Raw genomic sequence first — 21,936 nt, forward strand, 5'->3', positions numbered from 1 at the left:
CAGAGACAGAAAAAAAAAAAAAATTATAACGCCTTTTCTAATCATCATGTTAGTGGTTGATGTATCTGTGGTCCGGTGTAATATCCACAAAAACCAGAACGCTTGTTGGTCTTGTCATAGCATATTTTTATACACTTACAACTCTCTACAGAAGTTACCCATTCACAAAGGCTTTATTGTATGTCTATGGCCTCTGCTACAGATACATATTGTTTGCCATGTTTAGTCATTTTACATATCAAAATGACTCCTACGTGCCTAGAACCTAGTTCCTTATAACCTGTCAAATCTTCTATTGTTTTAGATTGTGTTAATTCACATGGCTAGCCATTCCTAAAACACACCACACATTTGTAATTTAAAAAAATCTTTATTTTACATCAATAAATGTTTTAAAACTTTTTATACAAACAAACAAAACAAGCAGTTACATACTATATTTCAGTCAATCCCAAGAAAAACATGTTTTAAAAAGAATGATTTATAATTTGAAGAATTATTTATAATCGGTGTCACAGATTAAATCACTTACAATCTCTACATATTCACCATCTCTCATGAAATTGACCAATCTATTGAGTAGTCGTGGCCCGTTTTTAGAGGTCTTAATATCTCTGATTAAATCAATGATTATATTAATGCTTTCATTACAAAGCATCAGTATTTTCATTTTATAGCCTACAAAAGTGACTACATTTACCACACGTTCCAGGCACAGCATGTCACAAGTTTTCCTGAGTTCCTTTTGCCCCCACATCAAGCAATCGTGGTGCTTTTGCCCCCCAGCTTGTATTAAGCAGGCTCCACAATCTTCTTCCTTCATGCCTTGCAGACATTTATTTAGAATGCAGTATACAGCTACCTTTATAACTGATTTAAGTTCTGGTGGTGTTTTGGAAAGTCGTATGCTAGTCCACCAACCATAATTACAAGCATCTTCAGGTTTACGTTCAATCACCGCTGGTTCTCTTTGAAACAAGCAGAATAAATACAAACAGGATAGATTTATCATCAGCATGTATACCTTGTCTGCAGGTTTCTGTGATCGCGAAGAGCCGCTACTTCCCTACAAAAAAAACCCAGAAAATAAAGTTTTCCTTTTTAAAACACACGAACACATTCAGCTTCATAAACCCCTCAACACCGACCCCTGTCAATGAAAAGTGTGTGTGTGTGTCTCTCTCTCTCTCTCTCTCTAACCATGGAAGATCCAGGCTTTTCCAACATATCTGTCGTTTCGGCGTCTGCTGCGGCTTCATAAAGCTCTATATCCGAAGTATTATCCTCTGATAGTTCATAACCTGCATCTTCATTTTCTGTGTCCGAATCATATAGCTTTTGGGCGTCTGGAAACTCTTGTATTTCAGAACCTGTTAATTCGTGTGTATGCTCCCCGGTATCTGCTGTTGCGTCAATCAGTTTTTCAGCCGGAGGGCAACCCTCTTTCTCTGCATTACAGTCTTTAAGAAAGTTACGAGACCTCTTGGTAGGCCTTTTTTCAGTTACCTGTGTGTTAAAGGGGTCCATGTTTTCTTTGTCTGATTTGTACAGTTTTTCTGTCATCGGGTAACCCTCTTTTTCTACATCATGATCTTTAAGAAAGTAACTCAATCTACGTGCCTTTGTGGCAGTCATTTTGTTTGACGGTTTGAAAACTTTTATTTCTGATGTTAACAGCTGTTTGTTAAAGAGCTAAGGCATTCGTCACTATGACAACACCAGGGGGCTGGGACGTGTTCAGATAGTTGGTTTGTTTTCATGTTTAAACATCCCTGGCTTTATCAGGCCACCCCTTCCATTTCACGAGACAAATTTTGTTCTTACTTCCTCCTTTTACCTTTAGAATCTTTTCGGTACAGTATATTCTGTCCTGCAGCGGCTTGACTTTTAGTAATTCTTCAGAATAAAAAGAACCTTGTATAGCTTCGCTATCGTAATCCTGTATCTTGTATGTTGTTCTCTGACCCCTGTTTAAAACATCTTTTATTATAAATATCTCATCCGTCCATGTTTGCTCGTAACCTTTCTCAAATTTTCCTTTAACTTTTGACAGCCTCACATGGTCTCCTTTCTTTAAGAGATCCTTGATGTTACTGCCTCAGACTGTTTTCCAAATCTGCAAAGAGTTTGAGGGTGTCACATCTACAGGCCTCGCCTGTATCGTTCTGTGAAAACTATAATTATAGCTGTGCATAGCCTACAGCATGTCTTGATAAGTAAAGGGGGTTGTGAGATGTCAAAATAGCGCCATATTTCGGATTTTAAAGTCTTGTTAAATCTTTCCACTACAGCTGCTTTAACATCATTATGGGTCACAAAAAGGCTAACACCTTTTTGTTTTAATAAATTCTTCAGAGACTTATTTAAAAATTCTTTACCCTTGTCTGTTTGAAGTTTTTCAGGTGTACGCCCTAAATTAAATATTGTTTCAAAGGTTATGTTTCAAAGGTTATGTAACTCACGACTCATGCATATCTTGACAGGATATCTATTACCGTTAAGATGTATTTGTAACCTTTGTTATAACGGGCAAAGGCTGACATGTCGACTAAGTCACTTTTGCCACTGGCTGTCAACTTCTGACACCATTGTTTTATTTCTTTTAAAATGGATTCTAGCAGGTTTGTGTAAAATTGTATGTGTTTTGACTTTGGACTGTAATATCGCTCTTTTTAGCCGCTTGAAGTAGAGGGTTAATGCCTCCATAGCTTCCTGCCGCGTTTGTTCATAATAAATTTGCTTCAATAAAGATTCTTTCATGTTCCATTCAGCTCTGACAGCTTAGCTCTAAATAAAAAAAATAGGTCTTAAAACTCTGCCTTTTTAACAGAGGACAATAGGAACAGGCTTTTTTTCAGATTGTTAAGACAACAGCAGGGAAGCCGGGACATGTTCAGACATATTACATAGTAACATAGTAGATGACGGCAGATAAAGACCCGAATGGTCCATCCAGTCTGCCCAACCTGATTCAATTTAAATTTTTTCTTCTTAGCTATTTCTGGACAAGAATCCAAAGCTTTACCCGGTACTGTGCTTGGGTTCCAACTGCCAAAATCTCTGTTAAGACTTACTCCTGCCCATCTACACCCTCCCAGCCATTGAAGCCCTCCCCAGCCCATCCTCCACCCAACGGCGATATACAGACACAGACCGTGCAAGTCTGCCTAGTACTGGCCTTAGTTCAATATTTAATATTATTTTCAGATTCTAAATCATCTGTGTTCATCCCACGCTTCTTTGAACTCAGTCACAGTTTTACTCTCCACCACCTCTCTCGGGAGCGCATTCCAGGCATCCACTACCCTCTCCGTAAAGTAGAATTTCCTAACATTGCCCCTGAATCTACCACCCTCAACCTCAAATTATGTCCTCTGGTTTTACCATTTTCCTTTCTCTGAAAAAGATTTTGTTCTACGTTAATACCCTTCAAGTATTTGAACGTCTGAATCATATCTCCCCTGTCTTTCCTTTCCTCTATACATATTCAGGGCTTCCAGTCTCTCCTCATATGTCTTCTGGTGCAAGCCTCCTATCATTTTCGTCGCCCTCCCCTAGACCGACTCAAGTCTTCTTACGTCCTTCGCCAGATATGGTCTCCAAAACTGAACACAATACTCCAAGTGGGGCCTTACCAATGACCTGTACAGGGGCATCATCACCTTTTTCCTTCTACTGACTACGCCTCTCTTTATACAGCCCAGCATCCTTCTGGCAGCAGCCACTGCCTTGTCACACTGTTTTTTCGCCTTTAGATCTTCGGACACTATCACCCCAAGGTCCCTCTCCCCGTCCGTGCATATCAGCTTCTCTCCTCCCAGCATATACGGTTCCTTCCTATTATTAATCCCCAAATGCATTACTCTGCATTTCTTTGCATTGAATTTTAGTTGCCAGGCATTAGACCATTCCTCTAACTTTTGCAGATCCTTTTTCATATTTTCCACTCCCTCTTCGGTGTCTACTCTGTTACAAATCTTGGTATCATCTGCAAAAAGGCACACTTTTCCTTCTAACCCTTCAGCAATGTCACTTACATACATATTGAACAGGATTGGCCCCAGCACCGAACCCTGAGGGACTCCACTAGTCACCTTTCCTTCCTTCGAGCGACTTCCATTAACCACCACCCTCTGGCGTCTGTCCGACAGCCAGTTTCTGATCCAGTTCACCACTTTGGGTCCTAACTTCAGCCCTTCAAGTTTGTTCAACAGCCTCCTATGAGGAACTGTATCAAAGGCTTTGCTGAAATCCAAGTAAATTACATCTAGCATATGTCCTCGATCCAGCTCTCTGGTCACTCAATCAAAAAATTCAATCAGGTTCGTTTGGCACTATTTACCTTTTGTAAAGCCATGTTGCCTCGGATCCTGTAACCCATTAGATTCAAGGAAGTACACTATCCTTTCTTTCAGCAACACTTCCATTATTTTTCCAACAACTGAAGTGAGGCTCACTAGCCTGTAGTTTCCTGCTTCATCCCTGTGACCACTTTTATGAATAGGGACCACATCCGCTCTCCTCCAATCCCCAGGAATCACTCCCGTCTCCAGAGATTTGTTGAACAAGTCTTTAATAGGACTCGCCAGAACCTCTCTGAGCTCCCTTAGTATCCTGGGATGGATCCCGTCTGGTCCCATCGCTTTGTCCACCTTCAGTTTTTCAAGTTGCTCATAAACACCCTCCTCCGTGAACGGCGCAGAATCTACTCCATTTTCTCGTGTAACTTTGCCAGACAATCTCGGTCCTTCTCCAGGATTTTCTTCTGTAAACAAAGAACAGAAGTATTTGTTTAGCACATTTGCTTTCTCCTCATCACTCTCCATATATTGGTTCCCAGTATCTTTTAGCCTAGCAATTCCATTTTTCATCTTCCTCCTTTCACACACCTCCACCTCTCCCCCCTTGGCTTTATCAGGGGGGCTGCAAGGGGCTTATCAGCTGTTACCATGACAATAGTGGAGCTGGCCCATTAACCATTAACTCAGAATTCCTGCTGAAAGTGTGTTAAAACCAGAAAAGAAAAAAAAAAAATAAATGCAGCTTTTTCTCAGTTGTTTCTGCACTGGTCTGTTTTTAAAAAAACAGGAAAGATTTTGTGAATGTCTTTTGTTTTGTGATCTGCTCTATCAATGAGCTCTTAAAACCTGTCTTTTAACTAAAAAACTGTTAAAATAAAGACACTTCTTTTTCTGGCCACATCATTTCCGTGGGGTTTTGACTAAGTCTATTTCCGGTAACATCATCAGAAAATGCATTTCCTTCTCATCAGAAAAGCGCATTTCCGGCGCTTCATTTACCCTATTTCCACCTACTTCTTCAGAATGTACATTTCCGTCTCATCAGAAAAGCGCATTTCCGGCGCTTCATTTACCTTATTTCTGCCTACGTCATCAGAATGTGCACTTCCGGTAGGGCAGGCACTCCCATTTCCGGTGATGTCATCAGAAAGCGTATTTCCGGGGTGAAACACGCCCCCATTTCCGGTAATGTCATCAGAAAATGCATTTCCGGGGGCGGGGCGGGGCAAGAGGGGTGGGGCCATGGACGGGGCTACCACCATTCATTCCTATGGGAGGGGGCAGGGCATGGGCGGAGAGTGGGAGGGGCATGGGTGGGAGGGGTGTGGTGTGGGCGGGGCTATGAGAAAAGTAGATATGTGGATGGGGCCTTGGCAGGGTCTAGATAAGAGTGGGTGGGGCATGGGCGAGGCTTAGGTTAAAGTGGGCATGGTGTGGGTGGAGAGTGGGCGGGGCTTAACCCGGAAGTGAACACTGATTGGTCGATCCTTATCTCTGACAGCTGTCAATCATTTTGACATGAGATGTACCCATTATACTACTCGTGATGAATGGATTTAATTTTGGGCAGAGAAATAGTTCTAAGATGCGTTTGCTTCAATGAATTTAAAGCTAATTATTCACATCAACGTGACATCAACGTGACCCTCCTTATAATAAATGTGTGTTTTTATTAATCAAATAAATATTAACGATTAATTAAATCAGTTTTTAAGTCGTTTTGAGAGTTTTTTGATTAAATGAAATTTAGTACCGAACATGTTGCCCTGTGTGACCCATATTAAATTGCATTATTAACATTCTGAGGTTCCAATATTCTTTTGACCAATCATAATTAATTTAAATTAATTTTACATTCATAACTTTATCAATCTATTTTGAATTTTTTGATGAATTACAATAAATTTGAATTAATTTTTCATGAATTAATCATTAATGTGTTAGAAATCAGTTCCTTTTTATAATCAATGTGAGATTGAAACATAGTTACCAATATGTTTAATTAAATGTTAACATCCAGTTTTGCTAATATTGACTTTTTTAAATTTTGAATATTGATCAAGTTTTGTCTTTTTCAGTTTTTGGTGCATACATAGAAGGAGGCATAGCCCCTGATGAAACCGAGTGTGAAACGGTTGGGCAGCCGTCGGGCATAAGAGATAAGTGCCTTTCTTAAGCACTAAAAGCACTTTATATTTATTGTATGCTATCAAATTAAGTTTACAAAATTAATTTAGAGCACATGTCACTTTACCAAGACCAATGATGAATTCCACTACCCCAGTAAAGACACGAAAGATGTTAAGTAGCATCCTTCCAGCTTTCGCTGTCGCCTTTTCAGCCTGTTTGGCCACCATTAGATTATCATATACTATCAAACACAAGTCCTGCTCCTCTTTCGTGCACAAACGTTCTTCACCCAATAAACTGTACCATTCCCTCGAGTTTTTGCATTTCTTAGCATTACATCTTTTCTGCCAAATTTCAGACTGTTGTTCAAGCTTTGCTAGGTCCTTCCTAATGTTATTCACTCCATCAGGAGTGTCTGCTCTAGTGCAGATTTTGGTATCATCCACAAAGAGGCAAATCTAACCCGACAGCCCTGCAGCAATATCATTTATAAAAATGTTGAAAAGAATAGGCCCAAGAATAGAACCTTGAGGCACACTATTGGTAACATCTCTTTCCTCAGAGTGATCTCCATTGATCACTATCCCTCTGTCACCTTCCACTCAACTAGTTCTTGACCCAACCCGTCACTTTCACTTCAAGGTAAGCACCTACATGGCAAGTAGACATGGTTAAGGGCAGATCTGGTGTAGAATTATTTGGACATGAATTGACTTAGGCACTACTAGGCAACTACTGTATTTTTCGCTTCATAAGACGCACTTTTTTCCCACCCAAAATTGGGTGGAAATTTCAGTGCGTCTTATGAAGTGAAGGAACTTTTTTAAAACACCCCCCTCCCACCCCGGTGTACCTTTTTGAAAAGACCCATTCGTTGGGGGTACATGGGCTGACTTCTGCCCGCTGCTCCTTCCCGCTGCCACTGCTCCTGCTTCTGCTCCCTGCCGTTGCTCCCTGCTGGCCGCCTCTGCGCCGCAACTCAAAGAAGGGAAGGACTAGGCAGCGATTGCACATCGCCAGCCCACAAGCCTTTTCCCGACGTCAGAACTGACGTCAGTTCTGATGTTGGGCAAAGGCTTGTTGGCTCTTCCCTTCTTTGAGTTGCGGCGCAGTGGTGGCGGACCGGGGCCAGAGGAGGAGGAATCGGTGGAGGGTAGGCAGGTTTCAGCGCGCAGGTGGGGGAGGAAGACAGTTTCCGGCGCAGCAGGGAGGACAAAGGACAAAGGCTAGAAGGCAGTGAGGGGGCACAAACTCGGGACATGGGAGGGAGGGAGAACGAAGGACAAAGGCTAGAAGGCAGTGAGGGGGCACAAACTCAGGACATGGGAGGGAGGTCAAAGAACAAAGGCTAGAAGGCAGTGAGTGGGAGGGGGGCACGAACTTGGGATATGGGAGGAAGGGAATAGAAAGGGACAATTCTTGGGCCTGAGTGAAGAAAGAAAGAAAGGAAGGAAGGAAGGAGACTCATGAAATCACCAGATAACAAAAGTAGGGAAAATTATTTTAGTTTCAATTTAGTGATCAAAATGTGTTAGTTTTGATCATTTATATCTGCTGTGTGTATAGTGCGTATATGGAAAATGAAATGAACAACCTGGCAGGGAAGGGGAGACAGGGTGCAGAGCCTGGTATATATTAGTACGCAATTTGGTTCAGAATGTTTTTTTTTCTGGTTTTCCTACTCTAAATCTGGGGTTCGTCTTATGGTCTAGTGCGTCTTATGGAGTGAAAAATACGGTACCTTAGGTGCACTTATTTAGGCTAAGAAAACCCTGGCCTAAATGGAGCACGCCTAAGGATTTTAACATCTAGGCGCCACTAGGTATGATTCTATATATGGCGCCTAGCAGTTGATTGAGAACTGTTAAAATCCTTAGACACATTCCATTTAGGCCAAGGTTTATAGAATCAGGCCCTAAGAGTACAAATAAACAGCTGGCTATCACAGCAAAGCAAAGCTTGGACCCGAGCATCACTAACTGACACCATCTTGGCACCCTAGTTTCTGTATTCATAGGTATCAAACCACCCTTATAGTTTGGCTGTAATTATCTTCCTGGTTGGTATTCTCAACAAGGACAGAAATTGACAAGCAGGGAGACAAAATTATCCTCTCACCTCTAGAGATGGTACATTAAACGAACCATATTGGAACACATTGGCATGTGTCCTCTGATTACTCTGTGGTACGATTGTGCATATATATGAAGCGTGCACCACTGTTAATCTAATACCAGAAATTCCAACCATTCACATTCTTTCAGTAATTTTTGCTTCCTTTTTTTCAGTGAGCTTCCTGAACAGACAAGAAAACTGATTGACACCATGAAAAAGTATCCAGTAAGAGGGTTTTGGAATTTTGTCTTTCATGGAAACAGCTGTAAGACACAGGTTGCCAGGACTTGGCAGTTTGAAGTCTTTTCTGTGACTGCTCCATTATTTTCATGGAGGTGTCTGTGACTGATGTTACCCCGAAGATCATTCCTTTCCTAAGAGGTGCAATGTTTCCTTTCCAGCTCTTGTAGGACATTAATATGTTGGCCAAAGATGTATTTCAGCTTTAGGCAAGAAAGTAACATGAGAGATTTTGCACTAATTTTTTCTGATACTTAAATCTGATCCTAAGGGGTAGTTTTATGAAGTCATTTCAGCCTGCATGTAAGCACATATGCAGATAAATTGCCTCTAATACTGACTAGCGTAAGAGTGCATATCGTGACATGATGCGTATTTTTCCAATAGATATTACAGGGGCAAAATTTGCATGAAGCGTGTTCAGAATTTGCAAGTATATAGATCATTCACTTATGGATATTAATTAGTGTATTTTATAATGTAAGTGCAGACATTTACACCAACTCAAAAGTAGGAGTAATGGTCTTTGTCTTCAAAGTAAGTATGATTTCTGACATGTGGAGGGCATTTTTGAAACAACATCCAAGTCAGAATTGGGAAATCCCACTCCCAATGTCCATCTCGCAGCCATTTTTTAACAGGAAAAATGTTGGGGTTTCCTGTTCGAAAACACGTGAGAATATCCAAAATAAAACATCCAAATGATGAATGCCAACCAACCAGTGACAAGGATTTGTACGAGCTGAGCAGAGGGACAGCCTAGTGATCAATTAGGTGGCCTTTATTCCAGGGCACCCAAGTTCATTTTCCACTGCAACTCTTGTTTTAAATGGTGATTCCTCCAGAGATATGGAAATACCTAGAGGGGTATAATCGATAGTGTGCCTAAGTCTGAGGTTGAACATTTTGTGCAAGACGTCCACAAACCCAGTAGGAAAAATCTCCATTCTTTAGCACTCTCCAGACCAGTAGAGATTAATCTTTACGAATGGATATATATCCAATCATGACCAGCAGGTGGAGACTGAAAACAAAATTGTGGGACAGTATATAATATATTCCCTTCTCTATTTACCTCAGTCTTCTTTCAGTCTCTAGCAGGTGTTGAATGATCTGTACGCATCTCCCTTGGTAGGGCTGTCAAAATTCGTTTATGGGGTTTCTAGTCCCTGTTTTTTGGCCTGACAGAGCTTGGGTGGGCCCTGTTTGGGGGGTCCGTCCGACCTCGGGGGTGTCAAACCCGGCGGGTCTCGAGCGGGGTCCCTCCCTCCACCTCCCCACATTTTTTTAGAGGAGCCTCAGCGATAAGCCTTGCCCCCTAAATCAAGCAAGGCATATTGCTTTGAGAGCCTGTGGAGTCTGTTCTGAAAAAAAAAAAAAAATCCTGAGGTAGTGCTGGTCTGGAGGGTTGCTTCCCTTTAAGAAAACTGTATTTTACTGTATTTTTCATCTAACCGGCACTTTATTTCTAGCTAGGTCGCATATGGGACTCAAAGGTGCCCCGTCTGCTTGAGGACCGTGCCCGCCCAGCGTCTCAGGGTAGCACTGCCCGGGGGCGTTTGTGGGAGTTCCACAAATATCGCCCTGGGCGTGGGGCTGCTTCTTTCCCAGCTCTGGGGTTTTCCCAGGGTCGGTTTTATCGGCGTATGCAGTCCTTTCGGGGGGCCCATTGGGGGGCAGGGAATCCCTATGCCAGTTCCCCCGCTTCCCGTCCTGCACAATGACTCCTTTCCGGCGTCCCCTTTGGTTCCGGTGGGGGCCCGGCTGTGCAAATTTTTTCCCAAATGGGCTGAGATCACATCCGATCAGTGGGTCGTGGAGGTGGTGCGGGACGGTTATGCCCTGGAGTTTGCCCGCTCTCTGCCAGATCTTTTCCTAGCCTCTCCATGTCAGGCACCTTGGAAGACGCAAGCCTTTCGCCAGATCCTTCAGCGCTTGCTAGATCTCAAGGCTGTTGTTCCAGTTCCCCCTCCGGAGTGGGGCACCGGCAGGTACTCAATTTACTTTGTGGTGCCCAAGAAGGAGGGGACTTTTCGGCCCATCCTGGATTTGAAGGGGATCAACAGGGCTCTCAAGATTCCCTCTTTTCACATGGAAACTCTGCGGTCGTTCATTCTGGCGGTTCAGCCGGGGGAGTTTCTCACTTCTCTCGATCTGACGGAGGCCTACTTGCATGTTCCCATTCGGGCCTCTCATCAGCACTTCCTTCGCTTTGCGATCTTGGGTCGGCACTATCAGTTCTGTGCGCTTCCCTTTGGTCTGGTCACAGCTCCCCGGACGTTCACCAAAGTGTTGGTGGTCGTCGCGGCAGCCTTGCGGTCGGAGGGCATTCTGGTGCACCCCTATTTGGACGACTGGTTGATTCAGGCAAAGTCGTTGCAGGAGAGCTCCTGGGTTACGGCTCGGGTGGTGGAGTTTCTCCGGTCACTGGGCTGGGTGGTTAACCTTTCCAAGAGTTGGTTGGTCCCGGCTCAGCGTCTGGAGTACCTTGGGGTTCTGTTTGACACCTCCTTGGGGAAGGTCTTCCTTCCAGAGGCCCGGGTAAGCAAATTGCAATCTCAGATTCGCCTCCTTTTGGCGTCCCAGTGTCCTCGGGCGCAGGATTTTCTCCAAGTCTTGGGGTCGATGGCGGCGCCCCTGGACGTATTGAGGTGGGCATGGGCCCACATGCGTCCTCTTCAGTATGCTCTGCTCCGGAGGTGGTCACCCAGAGGCATGATTTGGATGTTCCTGTCCTTCTGCGAGGCTTGGCGCGCTGCAGTCTTCATTGGTGGCTCCAGACCCCTCACCTGGTTCAGGGGGTGGATCTAGATTTCCCGCAGTGGACAGTGCTCCTTACGGATGCGAGTCTCCTCGGTTGGGGAGCTCAGTGTCTGGGTCACTCAGCTCGGGGCACCTGGTGCACGGAGGAGGCCTCCTGGTCGATCAATGTGTTGGAGACCAGAGCAGTCCGTCTGGCGCTGTTAGCCTTCCGCTCCCTTTTGTTGGGCAAGTCGGTCAGAGTCCTGTCGGACAATGCCACGGCAGTGGCTTATATCAGTCGTCAGGGGGGCTCCAAGAGCACTCAGGTGGCGCAGGAGGTGGCTCGGCTTATGCTTTGGGCGGAGTCCCATCTTCTGGACCTCTCGGCCTCTCACATAGGGTGGAAAATTTTCAGGCGGATTTCCTCGGTCGTCACTTCTTGGATCCAGGAGAGTGGTGTCTCAGCTCCGTGGCTTTTCAGTTGATAGTGCAGGCTTGGGGGCAGCCCCTGATGGACCTGATTGCCACGAGTGGCAATGCCAAAGTGCCCCGCTTCTTCAGTCATCGCAGGGACGGTCTGGCCGAGGGTCTGGATGTTCTGCTTTAACCATGGCCAATGGAGGGGCTGTTGTACGTGTTCCCTCCGTGGCCATTAGTGGGCAGAGTACTTCTTCACATTGTTCACCATACGGGTCTGGTTGTTCTGGTGGCTCCGGATTGGCCTCGACGTCCGTGGTATGCGGATCGCATCATCTCCACGTTCGTAGAGCTCGACGCGGTTTACAGTAGGAGAAATAGGAAGGAACTACAACAGAAGGTTAGAGGTAGAAGTGTGAAGAAAATTTAGAGGACTTGGGATGCCAAGATATAAGAGTTTCCTTGATTCCTAAGTTGGAGGGAGACTTACATTTTTTGAGAAAAGCCAGGTTTTCAGATGTTTGCTGAAAACTTGGAGAGAGCTCAAGTTCTGAAGAGGGGAGGTAAGGTTGTTCCAGAGCTCAGTGATTTTGAAGTGGAGGGAGGTCCCTAGCTTTCCTGTGTGGGAAATGCCTTTTAGTGAGGGGAAGGATAGTTTTAATTTGTGGGAGAATCTGATGGTATTAGAGTTTGAGGAATTCCAAGAAAGAGGGATAAAGGGAGGGAGGATACCATATAGGATTTTTAAAGTTAAACAGGCGCATTTTTAGTGGACCCTGGCGATTATCGGAAGCCAGTGGAGCTTGTCCAGGAGCGGGGAGACATGGTCAAATTTACTTTTAGCGAAGATGAGCTTGGCCGCGGCATTCTGAAATCCGTTGGAGTCTGTGGAGGTTTTTCTTAGTTAGGCTTAAGTAGATAGAGTTGCAATAGTCCAATCTGGAGAGGATGATGGATTGGACAAGGAGGGTAAAATATTTTTGATGGAAGCAGGATCTAACTTTCCTCAGCATGTGAAGGCTGAAAAAGCATTTTTTTACCAAGGATTGCAGGTGGTCATTGAAGGACAATGTGGAATCAATGATGATGCCCAAGACCTTGCTCGAGAACTCAAGCTGCAGAGAGGAGCCAGAGGGTATTGGGATGGAGGTGGGTAGGTGATCTAGTTTTGGACCGAGCCAAAGAAGTCTTGTTTTGGACTCATTCAATTTCATTTGCACAGTGTGGGCCCAGGATTGTAGGTTCATTATACAAGAAGATATGTTCTTAGACAGGTCGGTGAGGTTCGAATCGGTCTCGAGGAGGACGAGGATGTCGTCTGCATAAGTGTAAATTGTTTCAAGGGGGGATAGGTGGAGGAGTTTTAGAGAGGACATATAGGTGTTGAAAAGGATAGGGGATAGTGGAGAGCCTTGCGGGACTCCACAATTCGGTTTCCAGGGGGAGGATGAGGTGCCATTCATGTTAACAATGTAAGAACGAGAGCGGAGGAATTTAGAGAACCAACCTAGGACTGTGGAGTTGATACCTATCTCAGAGAATATCATGGTGAACAATGTCAAAAGCAGCGGAAAGGTCAAATTGTAGGAGGACGGCGAGCTTGTTTCGAGAGTGAAGTTGTTAAACCCTTGAAATCAGGGAAGACAGTAGGGATTCGGTGCTGAAATTAGGACGAAAGCCATATTGATAGGGTAAAAGAATAGAGAATCTCTCTTAAGTATGATGAGAGTTGGGAAGAAATGATGGACTCTAGCATCTTGGTTAGGAGAGGGATATTTGCAATTGGGCGATAGCTGGATGGTATGGAAGGGTCAAGGTCAGATTTTTTCAGTAGTGGGGTCAAGGCGATATGACCCATTTCTGGGGAGAAATGTCCCGACTGAAGGGCTGAGTTTGAGAATGGTGATAGAAGAAATAGCCTGAGCGGGAATGTTCTCGTACAGGTAGGAGGGAATGGGTCCAAGGAGCAATTACAGGATTTCAGTTTGAGGCAGAGATTGAGGACCAGGGATTCAGATACGCGCTCAAAGGTGGTCCAGGATCTGTCAGCTGGGATAGGGTTGGAGACCATTAGGGTGGGAGTGGAATCGGTGGGCACTAGGGAGTTGTAAGAGACTGAAGGAGGGAAAGAGCATCTCAAGGAAGAAACCTTATCGTTGAAGAATTTTGCTAGAGCATCGGCTGAGGGAGAGGAGGGGAGAAAGATGGGGTCTCTTTTGGAGGTTAGGGAGCGCCAGATGTTGAATAGAGTACTGCTTTGATTGTTGGACCTGGAGATTTTGTCACCATAGAAGTTCTTTCTTGCTTTTTTTAGTGCTGTATTGTACAGCTTGTTATTGATTCTCCAGGACTGTCTGTCTATAGGACATTTTGATTTTTTCCATATGCGCTCCAGAGCTCAACATTTCTGTTTTAGCTCTCTGTGATATGGGAGGAACCAAGGGGCCTTGTGGGGATAGGAGATGGATTTAGTGGAAAGGGGGGCGAGGGAAAGATAGGTGGATTTGGAGAGAGTGACCCAGTTATGCCAATTAGTACCTGAATCTGCAGGCTTAGGGGCAGAGGAGAATAGATTGAGAAATTTAGACCAGAACAGGTCGCTTGTGATTTTTTTGTGGAAGGTAATGGGGTTGGAAGTACGGGATGGAGCCCCAAGGTGCGACATAAAGATGGGGAGACAGAAAGCCCCTAGGAAGTGGTCAGACCAGGGGACATGTTCCCAGCGAGTGTCGTCAATTGACGTCTTGTGAGCGGTAAGGTCGAGGTAGCTAATGAGGTCTAGTGTGTGCCCCTTTTCGTGGGTTGGGGATGGTGCAGGGGGGGTGAGGCCAAGGGAGGTGAGGAAGCTAAGAAGTTCAATCGTATCCTTGCTGGTGATGTCGTCTAGGTGGAGATTGATGTCTCCGATGATCAATAATTTTGGAACTTGAGGAAGGCGTTTGTTATAGTCTCAAGGACGAGTTCGGAGGAGTTGTTCCAAGGGGTAGGTGGGCGGTATAGGAGCAGGATGCCCAGTGGGTGAGGGTGAAGTTCATCGTTGACGGAAGCAAGCATGTATTCTAATGAGGTGTGGTAACCCCTTTCGAGGAGCTGAACATCGAAAAAGGATTTGTAGAGAATTGCCAGGCCACCTCCTTTATGGTTAGATCTAGGTGAAAAGAGACCTTGGTAGCCATGGGAGCAGAGTTCATTTTGTGTAAATAGGTCATCTTTTTTAATCCATGATTCCGTGATGCATAGGAAACCAGGGTCAGAATCTTCAAGTAGGTCCTTCAGAATTTGAATCTTGTTGCATGCGGATCTTGCATTGCAATAAAGCATTGGGACTGGGGTGAGCGAGTCAGAGGCAAGGTTGGGGAGATTGGCAGGGGAAACAGACTTTAAAGAAGCATGGTTGATTCTTCGGGGTTTTTTTTGGGGGGAATGTGGTCTGGTGCGAATCAGCGTGGGGATTTTGAGGCCTGGGCAGATATTATTGGTATTTGCGGAATTGAGAAGATTAGGAGAAGGAGGTATTACGCAGAGGGTGGAGTTGAGGGAAAAGCAATGTAAGAGGAGAAAGGGCCACGAGGGTGGCTTCATGGTGAGAGGTTGGTGAGCCTTTGGTGAGCTTTTGGGTTGTGAAAATATATATATATATATATATATATATTTTTTTTTTTTTTTTTTTTTTTTTGGGGTGGGGTGGGGGAAAAGCTAGGCAACTTGGTATCTAAGCAAGCAGAGGATCTAGACAACTAGGTAGAGAGAGGACTAGACAGACTTAGCATACCTTGATGGAACTAGTATAGAGGTAAAGGAGAGGGCTTAAATATTGCGCTCGTCCCTTAACATTGAAAGCACTTAGCAACTGGATGGTGTCCTATAAGAAGCTGTGGACAAGGTCAGGCACTTAGCAACTGAATAGTGTCCTATAGGAGAACTTAGAACAGGGTCAGGGTCAGGCGTATATTGGCTATACATGTGGTTTTACATGCGGTAACAGGCTATAGGTGCAGTTTATAACAATCTATGACATGCTGGGCATGCAGTTTGTACAAGTTAAATAAGCAGGCTATACAAACTATACAGGTTATATAGGGACAGGGAAAGCTGTGTTGAACCAGCTGATAGAATCCCCAGGAAGAGCAGCAGTTAGGAGAGATGAAAGAAAAAACAGTTCCCTCAGAGCCTGGTGTGCTTTTTCACAAGTGACTTGGCACTAGAAGACAGCGTTAGAGTGGCCCCTCTTTGCTGCTGTGTTGAAACCAGCTGATAGAATCCTCAGGAAGAGCAACAGTTAGAGATGAAAGAAAACACAATTTCTTCAGAGCCTGGTGTTCTTTTTCACAAGTGACTTGGCACTAGAGACGGTGTTGTGGCTTCCTTTTTGGAGTTTTCTAGGGAGCGGGTTGTCTTGAGGCCTGTTCCTTCCTTTCTGCCAAAAGTAGTTTCTCCTTTTCATGTCAATCAATCTGTGGTCGTCCCGGTCTTGGGTAGTTGGGAGGGCTCTTCTGAGCAAAGACAGCTGCGCAAGTTAGATGTCGGTCGGGTCCTTCGCCCTTATGTGCAGTGGACCCAGGAGGTCCGGAAATCCGATCATCTCTTTGTCCTTCTGGCAGGTCCTCGTCGGGGGGCTGGCGCTTCCAAGGCTACTATTGCGCGCTGGATCAAGGAGACGATTGTTTCCGCTTATCTTCTGAGACAGAAGCCCATTCCGGAATTTCTCAAGGCTCATTCCACTCGGGGTCAGGCGGTTTCTTGGGCTGAGTCGTCGCTTGTGCCTCCAGTGGACATTTGTAAGGCTGCGGTTTGGTCTTCCTTGCATTCCTTTGTCAGACACTATCGGGTAGATGTTCAGGCACGTCGGGATGTGGTGTTCGGTGAGCGTGTTCTGGTGTCGGCCCTGCGGGGGTCCCGCCCGTGAGAGGGACTGCTTTGGTGCGTCCCATTTGTAAAGATTAACCTCTACTGGTCTGGAGAGTGCTAAAGAAGGAGAAATTTGATTCTTACCTGCTAATTTACTTTCTTTTAGCTTCTCCAGACCAGTAGAGGTCCCCACCCTGTCTTTTGTTGTTGTTGGGGCTGTTTCGCAGGCAGTTTATGTTTTTTGCTGCGGATTCTAGTATTTTTCTAGGGCCGGGGAGAATTAAAGAACAATGGCTCGGCTGGCTTAGCTGGTGAGCTGTGGGGACATTTTCCTTTTGGTATTTCTCCTCTGCATTTTCCAACAGCATTTGGGTATGTTATTTGTTACTCCTGTTCGGAGTATTGTTTTCTTTCTGTTTTCCAGTTCTTGGTTCTGCTTGGCTATTCGGCAGACTGAGGGAAATAGAGAGGGGAGTATATTATATACTGTCCCATAGTTTTGTTTTCAGTCTCCACCTGCTGGTCATGATTGGATATATACCCATTCATAAAGATTAACCTCTACTGATCTGGAGAAGCTAAAAGAAAGTAAATTAGCAGGTAAGAACCTAATTTCTCCTTTTCAAAGCTGCCAAATGTCTATCTTTTATTTTTGAAAATGAGCTAGGTATAAGTTTTGGTCCTTAGGATGTCTACCTTTTTTGCCCATTTTCCAAAACTAAAAACGTCCACGTGAAAAACGCACAAAAGCAAGTTTTGTAGAAGTACCTACCAACTATCTTGTCTGATAGGGAAAATACTTGAGTATCTGATTGTAAAACCGCTTAGATAATCTTGATAGGCGGTATATAAAAACCTAATAAACTTGAAACTTGTCTAGTTGCTGGTATCTAAGTTTCCCAGTACACCCAGGTTGAAGCCCGCCCATAACACACCTCCCTACATGCCCCTTTGCTCTTTGGATGCACAGCAGCTTAGAAGTGCCTCTGCATGTCCAGAAATTTGGTTTTGATTATCGGTACTTTGACGTCCCTGCTATAAGGATGTCCAAGTGCTGACTTGGATGGTTTAAAGTTTTGATTATGAGCCCTTTACCCTCCCCTCCCCCACTGACCCAGAAGGTTTCCTCTGACATCAGCTCTGACATCGGAGGGAAGCCCTCTGGGTCGGCTTCGGTGAAGGGCAAGATGGAGAGATCTGTGGCAGCAGCTTCAACAGGAGAGCAGGAAGGGAGGGATCACCAGTGGCAGCTTCGACAGGAGAGTGGAGGGCAGGAAGGAGGGATCCCTGGCGGTGGCTTTAGGGGGCGGGCAGGTAATATCCTCAGCGGCAGCCAATGACATATACCCCTAAGGGTACGCATACCGTGTGTTGAGAAACAATGGTGTATAGTGCACTGCACTGACAAATAGGGCTACTCTTCAGACCTCCTTGCTTCTATGTTCAGAATGCTCACAATACCTGATGCTGCCAGGGAGCTTAGTGAGGGAGAGGATTCAGCAGTGAGGGAGGGTCATGCCTTTTTAATCTCTTCAATGCTCAGCTGCTCAATCAGAACATTTTTTTGTACCCTGGATGTGATTGAAACAGGTCTAAATAAAATCTTTCTTCTCTTTAGGCTTGGATGTTTTTCATCTCAATTATCATTGTGGATGTCCTAATTATGGGCCCTCCCTAGACCCACCCAAAACATACCCACACCCTCTTGCTATTTGGGGTGCACCAAAGTATAGGATGGCTAAATTCTGCCATTCCAAAATCACAATGTTGACATTTTGGGTAGATGAACATTTGGGGGGCATTTACATTCATCTGCTTTGGAAAGGAGCACCATAGATGCCTATGAAGGGCCGCTGAAAAGTTCTCAGCCCAACCAAGAAGAGAATGATATGGAGCCACGAAACTTACAAGTTATTCCACACTTTTCTTGACACTTTTCATTTCAATGATATGAAATGAAACAAAAGTAAGGAATGACTTGTAAGTTTCATGACTCCACAGCATTTTCTTCAGGGTTAGACCGAGAATTTTTCAGTGGCCCCTAGTATATGCCTTTAAAATATCTAGTTAGGTGCCTACTTGACCTCTTTAACCAGGTGCCCTGTTCCAAAATTACCCCCCCACAAGTCCAAATTCACTTTCAAGTTAAAAATTGTTAAATTTACAGATGATAAAAGCCTCTTTAGCTAGAGCCAGGGGAAACCCCCAAGATTAACTACCTCCCATCTCTGCTGTATTCCCAGGGTGTTAACTTTCAAAAGGACTGGAAGGTGGTGACCATTTTTATTGGAGGGAATGACTTGTGTGGTTATTGCAAAAATAAGGTAAGGGGGTAAGCTTAGACAATCCATGTTATTGAATTCTCTGAATCCATAAGATGAAGCGAGAGAAAATGATTGAATTGCAGGTGCCAGCATTTTCTGAATTCTATTTCTCGCTGTCAAAAGTCACTCAGTTGTACTGGAGGACCTGATAACAATTGCATGCGGGTTGGTCAAAATGGATATATTTGAGCTTTTACTTAAAGAAGTGTTTCTTTGTTCAAGTAATTAAACTGAAACCAGATACTGAAATCTTTCCATGTAAAGCTCAAGGTTACTGGCTTGTATTGTATTGGTTGAATTTGATATATCGCTAGCACATAAGTATTAATTGGTTGGGAAGGCATCAGCCAAAACAGATTGTTTCAAGACAGAGAAATAACTTAGGATGGAGGTAAGTTGAGCTGAGTTTGGGTCTGACTCTGCAGAGGAAGGAGGGAGGAGAGACTGTCTGCCACCCCCCAAATAGATTACCATATGGCTCCAGAAAAAAAGAGGATTGATTGAGATATCTGGGTTTTACTTCCATTGAAAGCAATAAAAACAAGGAGGACGGATACAGACAGTCTCTGTCTCCACCACCTCTTCTGGGAGACTGTTCCAGGCATCTACCACCCTTTCTGTAAAAAAGTATTTCCTTAGATAACTCCGGAGCCTATCACCTCTTAACTTCATCCTATGCCCTCTCGTTGCAGTTTCCTTTCAAATGAAAGAGACTCGACTTATGCGCATTTACATTACGTAGGTATTTAAATGTCTCTATCATATCTCCCCTCTCCTGCCTTTCCTCCAAAGTATACAGATTGAGATCTTTAAGTCTGTCCACATACACCTTATGATGAAGACCACATACCATTTTAGTAGCCTTCCTCTGGACTGATTCCATCCTTTTTATATCTTTTTGAAGGTGCGGCCTCCAGAATTGTACACAATATTCTAAATGAGGTTTCACCAAAGTTTTATACATGGGCATCAATACCTCCTTTTTCCTACTAGCCATACCTCTCCCTATGCAACCTAGCATACTTCTAGCTTCACCGTCATCTTTTCAACCTGTTTGGCCACCTTAAGATCATCACATACAATCACACCCAAATCCCGCTCTTCTGTTGTGCATATAAGTTCTTCACCCCCTAAACTGTACCATTCCCTTGGGTTTTTGCAGCCCAAATGCATGACCTTGCATTTCTTAGGATGAAATTTTAGCTGCCAAATTTCAGACCATTCTTCAAGCTTCGCCTGGTCTTTCTTCATGTTATTCACACCATCCTGGGTGTCTACTCTATCGCAGATTTTGGTATCATCTGCAAATAGGCAAATTTTACCTGACAACCCATCAGCATTATCTAGCCCAGTATCCCATCTTCGTGGAGACCAATCCAAGTCACAAATACCTGGCAAAAACCCAAATAGTAGCAGTAGCAGGAGGAGTGTGTGGCGCAGTGGTTGGATCTACAGCCTCAGCACCCTGGGGTTGTGGGTTCAAACCCCGCGCTGCTCCTTGTGACCCTGGGCAAGTCACTCAGTCCTCCATAGCCCCAGGTATGTTAGCTAGATTGTGAGCCCACCGGGACAGAAAGGGAAAATGCTTGAGTACCTGATTGTAAAACCGCTTAGATAACCTTGATAGGCGGTATATAAAATCCTAATAAACTTGAAACTTGAAGTATTCCATGCTACCGTCCCATGTCTGTCTCAACAGCAGACTACGGACTTTTCCTCCAGGAACTTGTCCAAACCTTTTTTTAAACCAGCTACATTAACTGCTCTTAACACATCCTTTGGCAACGCATTCCAGAGCTTAACTATTCTCTGAGTAAAAAAATATTTCCTCCTATTTGTTTTAAAAGTATTACTCTGCAACTTCATCAAGTGTTCCCTAGTCTTTGTAAATTTTGATGCAGTAAAAAATTGATCCTCTTGTACCCATTCTACACCGCTCAGAATTTTGTAGATTTCAATCATATCTCCCCTTAGCCTTCTCCCCTCAGCCATCTCTTTTCTAAGCTGAAGAGCCTTAACCTTTTTAGTCTTTCCTCATACAAGAGGAGTTCCATCCCCTTTATCATCTTGGTTGCTCTTCTTTGAACTTTTTCTAGTGCCACTATATCTTTTTTTTTTATAAATCTTACATCAAGTACACATAAAATCAATCAAATAATATATAATTCCACTTGAAATTCTACAATTCTCCCACAAAAGAATTTAATCCCCTCCCACCCACATAAATCATACTTTATAAATAACTTTATAAATAACATATCCCATAATATAACACCTATATCATTTTCTATTTGACAATAATAAAACCTAAAACCCACCCTCCCTCCCTATATCATATATATTAATAGGGGAAAAATACTGATTAATCATTATAGTATTTTATTAATGGCCCCCATACATCCTCAAATTTATATAAACATCCTTTTTTAACAGCTAATATTCTTTCCATTTTAAAAAGATGACACACCGAATTCCACCAAAAGCAGTAATTTAATCTTGTGCAATCTTTCCAGTTATAAGTTATCTGTTGAATGGCAACTCCTGTTAAAATCATTAAAAGCTTGTTATTATTAGAGGATATTTGAGGTTTAACCCTCATAAATATGCCAAATAAGATGGTATCATACGACAAGGCTACAGGATTTTCAAGCATACAATTTATTTGATCCCAAATCAATTTCCAAAAAGCATTAATGAAAGGACAATAAAATAATAAATGATCTAGAGTTCCAGCCTCAAGATGACAATGCCAACATCTATTAGACCTAGAGCAATCCAATTTTTGTAAACGAACAGGGGTCCAGAGTTCTCTATGCAAC

The 21,936-nt window shown here is 43.9% G+C and overlaps 1 protein-coding gene across 1 annotated transcript in view; it reads left to right on the top strand.

Annotated features, from left to right (window-relative positions):
- The window catches only part of LOC117364262 (phospholipase B1, membrane-associated-like), a 296,571-nt gene that overhangs the window by 195,713 nt on the left and 78,922 nt on the right, over window positions 1-21,936 (top strand). The window contains exons 9-10 of the mRNA XM_033953278.1: window positions 8,720-8,771; window positions 19,037-19,117. Of these exons, the coding sequence (XP_033809169.1) occupies window positions 8,720-8,771; window positions 19,037-19,117 (133 nt within the window). The remainder of the gene's footprint in view (window positions 1-8,719; window positions 8,772-19,036; window positions 19,118-21,936) is intronic.

Source organism: Geotrypetes seraphini, chromosome 7 (genome assembly GCF_902459505.1).
Source record: "Geotrypetes seraphini chromosome 7, aGeoSer1.1, whole genome shotgun sequence".
NCBI lineage: Eukaryota > Metazoa > Chordata > Amphibia > Gymnophiona > Dermophiidae > Geotrypetes > Geotrypetes seraphini.